At 37.3% G+C, this 9,745-nt stretch overlaps 1 protein-coding gene across 1 annotated transcript; it reads right to left on the reverse strand.

Annotated features, from left to right (window-relative positions):
- Window positions 1-1,589: 1,589 nt before the first annotated feature.
- On the reverse strand, window positions 1,590-2,307 carry LOC105801189 (blue copper protein 1a). Its single transcript, XM_012632523.1, has 2 exons — window positions 2,142-2,307; window positions 1,590-1,912 (listed from the first exon to the last, which is right to left on the reverse strand). Exons 1-2 carry the CDS (start codon window positions 2,305-2,307, stop codon window positions 1,590-1,592), a joined length of 489 nt encoding a protein of 162 aa, XP_012487977.1.
- Between the last annotated feature and the right edge of the window lie 7,438 nt (window positions 2,308-9,745).

A 9,745-nucleotide genomic window follows, 5' to 3' on the forward strand; every position in this document is an offset into this window, starting at 1 on the left:
TTAATAAAACCCCACCATCCCAAAACTAATCCCTAACTAACAGATTGCTTAAAACAACTGTAATCTAATTCAATCTCCTCTTGACATGTAACCATTACTAACTTTATATTTATAAAACAAATCCACTTGCTCATACCAAGACTCAAACCAAAGACCACAACAAACAACCCAACATAGTTAACCAACACACCATAACCAATTATTTGTCAAGAGTCTAATAAATCAAAGACATAAATTTTGGGACGTTACATTGAGCTTTCGTAGGTCTTAGAGTATTTATTTCTATATTAAAGTATTTTAGACTGATTATTTTATAATTACGGTTATTTGAAACTATATTATTATTGTGGCATGGGAGTTAGTTTACGGTTTTTAATTGGGCATACTTGACATTTAAATCATTTAGGCTATTAGAATATGAATTTTTATTTAATTATGCATGAAACATGGTTTTTCTTTAAGTTATGTTAATATCACTTTTTCATTTGCTAAATTGTAAACATGTATTGTTATGAAAGTAATTCGGATTTTCAACTAAGTTTTCAATAGTAAACACCGTTATAATGAAGATGTTAAACTTAATCAATTTTTTTAAACTCCTGTGTTTTTCTGAAAAGAGACTAAACTTCCTTCTAAAATAAACAAATGTTTTAATTAATTATTTTCACAACTCTGATAAATTATCGGGCCACTTTGGTGGCTAATGTTATCTCCTAAATTCGTGTCCAACGTCTAAACGGGGTTAGGGAGGTTACAAATATAAAAAATTATAGTAAATTATTATATTTTTAAATAATTTTTAAAAATTTAAAAATTTAAAAATATTTAATGATGCGTCAAAATGCCAAATTAGCATGAGGTACATACGTCGTTGTTTGGTTGCTCTGTCGACCATGTCATCATTTAATAGTATAAATGGATTGATACTTTAATAGAAGGACCAACTTGCTCTTTTGATCTAACATGAAAGGACTACTTTGCTCATTTTTTGAGTAGAGGGGGGCAAAATGCGATTCTCTTAGTTCATGGCCTCCATGATACTTTGACCTAATTTTACTCATTCTTTTAATTCCATATCACTTATTTTTTTTTTTTGTGAAAAAACCCAAATAATCACTTAACAACACAAATGGATAAAATTTTAACTAGAAGGATCAATTTGTATTTTTTTTCTAATGTATAGGGGCTAATTGCACATGTTGTGAGTAAAGAGGCAATGCAATCCCGCTCCTAATACAAGGGCCTCCATGATATTTTTACCGATTAATTGAGACATAGTATGAACTCAATACAAGCGTAAATATTTTTATTTAAATTTTATTACTAACGAAACTATTCTAAATATGAGATGAATTGAGACATGATATGAACATAATATTATAAATAATTGAAAACTAATAAAAAATAATATATGCTAGATTTTGTCACACTTGTAACATACGTGAAGGAAATTTTCTTTTAAAATTTATTTAATAATGAATATAGAAGAAAAACGAAAACAATCGCAAGTAACAAATTCAATCCAATATCACTGTTTTATTCATTAAAATGCTAAGCCTTCAAACTTCACGCCAGGAATAAAAGCTTCACTAGACCATGATCAATGCAGCCGCGATGGATAAAGTCATCCCTAACATTATCTGGAAATTGGTCGCTTTGGCAAGTAATGTTGAAGCAGCGTTAGGAGGAGGAGCTGGGGCAGCACCGTCTAGCACCGTGATCTTAAGCTTCATCCCTTGATTACAATGGCCAGTAAAACCACAAATGTACCATTTTTTGCCGGCGGCTGCCAAGTTAATTTTGTCGTTTCCTGTGAATAAGCCCAAACTATTGTTCGATGGAACATTGCAGCTGTTGAAGTCATCTCCGGTCACTTTGTAAACGTTGTGACTAGCATTGTTGTACTTGAAAACTACAGCCCCAAATAAAAAAAAATTAACTTGAGTATTTGATCCACAAGTAAATTTATAGTCTCGAAAGTTGATTTAGGATTACAATCCACTCTTGGGTTTAAGTTGTTAGGTATAGTTACAACATAATACGTGAAACCCTAACCCTAACTTTCTTTCAAAGCATACATAATAAACACAACATAAATTTTATTACTAATTAAAAAGAAGGGTAAGAATGGATAAACTTACGAAGAGTGTCTCCAACATAGAACTGCTTGTCTTTAGCCCAATCTGTATAATTAACTTCTAACTTCCACCCATTATCATCACCCACGACATAATCCATAGCCAATGAGATTGTCGGAGCCATGAAAGCAACAATTGCAAAAATAACTAATGAACGATGAACAGCCATTTGATTTAATTCAGCTCAAAAAATAGAATCTAATTTGTTGCTCTAATGTTTTTTATTTTCTGGGTATGGAAGACTTGAGGAAAACCATAGGTTGTAGTAAGTATTTATAGTGTTAAAAGCTACTTGTTGGGTTCAAAAGAGTACAAGATTAAAGTTAAAAACTATACTGTTTTATTGTTTTCTTAATGGAAAAATAAACCTTGTATTCAAGGACGGTATTGCCGAATTAATATGAGACAATTTGCTTATTTCTTGGTTTAAATTTATTTTGGTCATCTATGGATTTTGGAGATGATTACAATATGTTACTAGAATATGCCCGTATGCTTGAAGAAATTTTACGAAAATTTTCAGTGTAATGCTGATATTAATCATAAATGCAATGATTCGATTTTTAAGTACATTAATTTAATGTGAAAATTGAATTATTATAACAAAATAATTAAGCAAAATATGGAATGAATTAATAAAAAATATGAAAAAATAAAAAATGACAGGACATAAAAATAACATGAAAACTTAAAGAAATCATATGTTAAACAAAATAAAAATACACAGTGGTATAAAATTTAAATCATTATGATAAAAATATAATTTAGATCACTATCCTAAAAATATGCAAAATATGAGATTAATTGGATAAAAATATTATGGAGGTTTTTGTTGTTTGAGTCAGATTGCATTTTCTCCCCACTACTTAAAAATGGGTAAATTAGCCCACCCCAAGATGAGGCTCACACGATGGGCTATTAGCTCAGTGGTAGAGCGTGCCTTTGATAATTGCGTTGTTGTGCCTGGGCTGTAAGGGCTCTCAGCCACATGGATAGTTTAATGTGCTCATCAGTGCTTAACCATGAGATGTGGATCATCCAAGGCACATTAGCATGGCGTACTTCTCCTGTTCGAACTGAGTTTTGAAACCAAACTTCTCCTCAGGAGGATAGATGGGGAGATTCAGGTGAGATCCAAATTTCTATTCACTCGTGGGATCGACCACCACGGCTCCTCTCTTCTCGATAATCCATACATCCCTTATCAAGTGTATGGACAGCTATATCTCAAGCATAGGTTTAGGTTTGACCTCAATAGGAAAATAAAATAGAGCACCTAACAACGTATCTTCACAGACGAAGAACTACGAGATCGCCCCTTTCATTCTCAGGTGACGGAGGGATCGTAACATTCGAGCATTTTTTTATGCTTTTCCCAGAGGTCCGGAGAAAGCTGCAATCAATATGATTTTCCTAATCCTCCTTTCCTGAAAGGAAGAACGTGAAATTATTTTTCCTTTCCGTAGGGACCAAAAGATTGGATCTAGCTGTAAGAATAATGCTTGGCTGATAAATAATTCACTTCTTGGTCTTCGACCCCCTCAGTCACTATGAACGCCCTCTATCAGTGCAATGGGATGTGTCTAGTTATCTATCTCTTGACTCAGAATGGGAGCAAGTTTGAAAAAAGATCTTATAGTGTTTAGGGTTAGGCCAATAGGGTCTTTTAACCCTATATTTTTTCTTCTCATCAAAGTTATTCCTGATTTCACAAATACTTGCCATGGTAAGGAAAAAAGGGGGAACAAGCACACCTGGAGAGCACAGTAAAATGGAGAGTTGTATGCTGCATTTAGGAAGGATGAATCACACCCGAAAAGGAATCTATTGATTCTCTCTCAATTGGTTGGATCGTAGGTGCGTGATTTACTTCACGGCGAGGTCTCTAGTTCAAGTCCAAGATGGCCCAGTTGCGCCAAGGAAAAGAATAGAAGAAGCATCTGACTCCTTCATGCATGCTCCATTTGGCTTAAAGGATATAGCTCAATTGGTAGAGCTTTACTTTTTCAATTGGGTCGTTGCGATTAGAAGTTGCGTGTCGAATTGTCCAGGCAGTAATGATAGTATCTTGTACCTGAACCGGTGGCTCACCTTTTCTAAGTAATGGGGAAGTGGACCAAAACATGCCACTGAAAGACTTTACTGAGACAAAAATTAGTTGTCAAGAACGTAGAAGAGGTAGGATGGGTCGTTGGTTAGATCTAGTATGGAATCTACATGGACGGTAGCTGGAGTCGGTGACTCTCCTAGGTTTTGTGAACAACTTGATGCACTATCTCCTTTCAATCCTTTGAATGAAATGTGGCAAAAGAAAGGAAAATCCATAAACCAACCCCATCGTCTCCACTCCGTAGGAACTACGAGATCACCCCAAGAATGCCTTTGCTATCTAGAGGTTGCGGACCTACCATAGAACAACCCTGTTCAATAAGTGGAATGCATTAGCTGTCTACTCTCAGGTTGGATAGTAAGGGTTGAAGAAGGGCAATCATTCATTTTTCAAACCAGCATCCTTAATACCAAAGAATCAAAGGGGGAAAGCTCTCCGTCGTTCCTGGTTTTTCTGTAGCAAGATCCTCCAGAACAACAAGAATCATTAGTTAGAATAGGATTCCAACTCAACACCTTTTGAGATTTTGAGAAGATTTTCTCTTTGGAGAGCACAGTACGATAAAAGTTGTAAGTTGTGTTTTGGGGGAGTTATTGTCTATTATTGGCCTCTATTGTAGAATCAGTCGAGGGCATAAGAGGCGGTGGTTTAACCTGTGGCGGATGTTAGTGGTTTGAGTTTGCTTATCTCCAACTCATGAACTTAGCTGAAACAAAGCTATATGATAATACCCAATTTTTTCAATTCAGCGGTTAGTTTGATGTATGATTTATCATTCATGGACATTGATAAGATCATTCCATTTTATTTAGCAGCACCTTAGGATGGCATAGCCTTAAATTAAATTAAAGTTAAGGGCGAGGTTCAAATGAGGAAAGGCTTACGGTAGATACCTAGGCACCCAGAGATGAGGAAGAGCGTAGTAAGCAACGAAATGCTTCGGGGAGTTAAAAATAATCATAGGTTCAAAGATTCCTGAATAGGTCAACCTTTCAAACTGCTACTGAATCTATGGGTAGACAAGAGACAACCTGGAAAACAAAAACATCTTAGTAACCGGAGGAAAAGAAAGCAAAAGTGATTCCCATAGTAGCGACGAGCGAAATCAGAGCAGCCTAAATCATGAAAATGGAGTTGTGAGAGAGTAATAAAAGTGTAGTGTTGCTAGGCAAAGCGGTGAAGTGTCGAACCCTAGATGATGATAGTCCAATAGCCGAAAGCATCACTAGCTTACGCTCTGACTCAAGTAGCATGAGGCACGTGGAATCCCGTGTGAATCAGTAAGGACCACCTTGCAAGGCTAAATACTTTTGGGTGACCGGTAGCTAAGTAGTACCGTGAGGGAAGGGTGAATAGAACCCCCGTTAGGGAGTGAAATAGAACATGAAACTATAAGCTCCCAAGCAGTGGGAGAAGCCTATGCCTCTAACTGTGTGCCTGTTGAAGAATGAGTCTACGACTCATAGGTAGTGGATTGGTTAAAAGAACCCACCAGAGCTGTAGTGAGAACGAGTGTTCATAGGGCAATTTTCACTGCTTATGGACCCGAACGTAAGTGATCTATATGACCAGGATGAAGCTTCGGTGAAACTAAATGGAGGTCCGAATCTATTGATGTTGAAGAATTAGCGGATGAGTTGTAGTTAGGGGTGAAATTCCACTTGAACCCAGAGCTAGCTAGTTCTCCCTAAAATTGGTTGAGGCATAGTAGTTGACTGGACATCTATGGGTAAAACACTATTTCGGTGTAGGCCACGAGAGTGGCACTGAATCGAGGCAAACTCTGAATACTAGATATGACCTCAAAATAATAAGGGTCGAGGTCGACTAGTGAGAAGGTGGGGGATAAACTTCATCGTTGAGAGGTAAATAACCCGGATCACCAGCTAAGGCCCATAAATTACCGCTTAGTGATAAATGAGGTAAGGGTGTAGAGATAGCCAAGAGGTTTTCCTAGAAACAGCCACCCTTGAAAGAGTACGTAGTAGCTCACTAATTGAGCGATCTTACACCAAATATGAACGAGGCTAAGCAATCTGCCAAAGCTGTAGGATGTAAAATGCATCGATAAGAGAGTGTTCCGTCTTAGGGGGAAGCACCCACGTGAGTGAGAGTAGACGAAGTGGAAGAGAGAATGTCGGCTTGAGTAATGCTAACATTGGTGAGAATCTAATGCCTTGAAAACCTAAGGGTTCCTCTGCAAGGTTCATCCATAGAGGGTAAGTTAGGGCCTAAGATCAGGCCGAAAGGCATACTCGATGGGCAACAGGTGAATATTCCTGTACTACCCCTTGTTGGTCCCGAGGGACAGAGGAGGCTAGGTTGGTTGAAATATGGTTATCGGTTCAAGGACCTAAGTTGCCCCTGCTTTTTCAAGTTAAGAAGAGGTAGAGAAAATGCCCTGAGCCAATGTTTGAGTACCAGGCGCTACGACATTGAAGTAACCCATGCTATACTCCTAGGAAAAGCTCGAACGACCTTTAACAAAAGGGTACATGTACCCGAAACTGACATAGGTGGGTAGGTAGAGAATACCTAGGGGCGTGAGACAATTCTCATAAAGGAACTCGGCAAAATAGCCCCGTAACTTTAGGAGAAGGGGTGCCTCATCATAAAGGGGGTCACACTTACTAGGCCCAAGCGACTGCTTACCAAAAACCTGTCTGCAAAGTCGTAAGACCATGTATGGGGGCTAACGCCTACCGAATACCTGAAGGTCAAGAAAGTTGGTAACCTGATGACAGGGGAGCCGGCGATCAAAGTCCTAGTGAATGGCAGCCAAAACTCTAACGGTCCTAAGGTAGCAAAATTTCTTGTCGGCTAAATTCTAACCTGCATGAAAGGCGTAACAATCTAGGCACTGTCTCGGAAAGAGGCTCGGTGAAATAAGCTTGTCTGTGAAGATGCAGACTACCTACAACTAGATAGAAAGACCCTATGAAGCTTCACTATTCCCTAGGATTGGCTTTGGGCTTTTCCTGCGCAGCTAAGGTGGAAGGTGAAGAAGACCTCCTTTTGAAGGGCCCGAGCCATCAATGAGATACCACTCTTGAAGAGCTAGAGTTCTAACCTTGTCTTAAGACCTACGAGCCAAGAGACAGTCTAAGGTAGACAGTTTCTATGGAAGTAGGCCTCCCAAAAGGTAATGGAGGCGTGTAAAGGTTTCCTCAGGTCGGATGGAGAATGGCCCTCGAGTGCAAAGGCAGAAGGGAGCTTGATTGCAAAACCCACCCGTCGAGCAGGGATGAAAGTTGGCCTTAGTGATCCGATAGTGTCGAGTGGAAGGGTCGTCACTCAAAATATAAAATTTACTCTAGGGATAATAGGCTGATCTTCCCCAAGAGCTCACATCAACGGGAAGGTTTGGCACCTCGATGTCGGCTCTTCACCACTTGAGGATATAGTATGTTCCAAGGGTTGGGCTATTCGCCCTTTAAAATGGTACATGAGTTGGGTTTAGAATTTCATGAGATAGTTCAAACCATATTCGGTGTGGGCATTAGAGCTTTGAGATGACGTTTCCGTAGTACTAGAGGACTGGGATGGATGCACCTCTAGTGTACTAGTTATAATACCCACAGTAAACGCTGGGTAGCCAAGTGTAGAGTGGATAACTGCTAAAAGCATCTAAGTAGTAACCCCACCCCAAGATGACTGTTCTCCTATTCTGACTTCCCCAGAGCCTCTGGTGGCATAGTCGAGATAGCAAGGGGTTCTTTGTCATTTAATTCAAAATTTTGACCCAATTGAGCTAATAGAATGATGCCAAAGAGTTTGTTTCTTGTTGATAAGAGTCAATACAACTATTAATATGATTATTCCAACCATAGTTAGTATCATTATCATACAAGTTAAAATGATAATGGGGCTCATCATTTTTTCCATCCATTATTCATATAACTAGAATTATAATAACTACAAAAAAAAAACTTTCTAGTTCACTCAAAAAAGAATGACATTTTTAAGCTCAAAAATTTGATTTTCACTATCAAAATATATGGAATAACAGTCTTGATTACTATCCTTAATTAAAAAGGTTTCATCAGAAACGAAATTCCAAATGTCTTTGATGTCAACTAAATGATCAACCTTACTGTAATACTAGAATTTCACTACAATCATGAATGTTTTTATCCGTATCATTTCTAGTCAAGTCTTCGTTTACAATAGTATTTTCAACAAGACCAAGGCGGCTACCCATTGATTTACTTAGCCCACATATGTATTCTAATTCTCCCTTAGACAATATCAAATTGAACCATGATCTTTCCATAGAGCTTTCTTGCTTCTATTTCCATGAAAGTGCAGTAGATGAATAGTTATTCGATGAAAAAAATCAATGGAATATTTTATTTCCTATCAGAATACACATACTAGATACAATCACTAGGGTTATTAACGAAAAATGAGTGAATATTGAAAGAAATTATTCTCTTTTGTGGGAACCTAAAGTAGTAGTTCATTATATATGATAGAGCTCTATTTTCTTTTGAATTAGAAATACCAATTTTTAATTAGAAATAGCAATTTCCTCGTGTAAAATTCGCATTGAAGAAATTGAAAAAATAAAATTTTCTCCTATCAAGAACCTTTTTCATAAAATCTTGTCTACTAGTACTAATACAATACAATAAGTTTCTATTCCAACACAGAGCCAAAAGGACAACATATAGGATGGGTAGAAGAAGTTGTGATGCTTGGCTTGATCCATGATCCGAAACTATGGTATATAAGATAGAAAAGAATACACCAATCCTAAGGATCCATACATAGGATTAATTATGGACCTAGGAGAAATTTTGAGTTGTATTTAGTCTTTTATTTTTGTATTTAAGATCTTGTATATCTAGATAAAAATATATCTATAAAAAATATAGATAATAGAATAGGCTCAATCCTTTTAGTAAAAGATTAGGTCGAGTTTAATTGCAATTCTAAAAAATCAACAGTAATTACTGGATTACAAAGTATCCATTGCTTTGAATTCAAATTTGATTTATCAAGCTAGTTTATCTAATTTATCCACTGTGTCGAATCCAAATTTGATTGCCTTCCATACTTCACAAGTAGCAGCTAGTTCAGGAATCCATTTGCTAGCCTCACAGATAATTTCATTACCCTCGCGAGCAAGGTCACGTCCCTCATTACGAGCTTGTACACATGCTTCTAAAGCTACTCAAATAGTTACGGCACCCTGTGCATTTCTCCAAAGGTGTTCTAAAGTTCCTCCACCAAATTGTAGTACGAAATCATCTCCAAAGATCTCGATCAAAGTAGGCATATACCAAACGTGAATAGCCCCCAAAGCTACGAGCAGAACACCTGTCATAGAAACCAAATCTTGGGTGAAATAAATACCACGGCTTTGACCTTTTTCAATAAAATAATTACGTAGTAAATCAACAAAGCCCAAAGTTATGTCCTTTTCTCCTTCAAGTTTACCTAATATTGTACCAGCTTGAAGATGATCTCCACCAAACATATGTAAAAATTTAGC

The sequence above is a fragment of the Gossypium raimondii genome, chromosome 11, assembly GCF_025698545.1.
Source record: "Gossypium raimondii isolate GPD5lz chromosome 11, ASM2569854v1, whole genome shotgun sequence".
NCBI lineage: Eukaryota > Viridiplantae > Streptophyta > Magnoliopsida > Malvales > Malvaceae > Gossypium > Gossypium raimondii.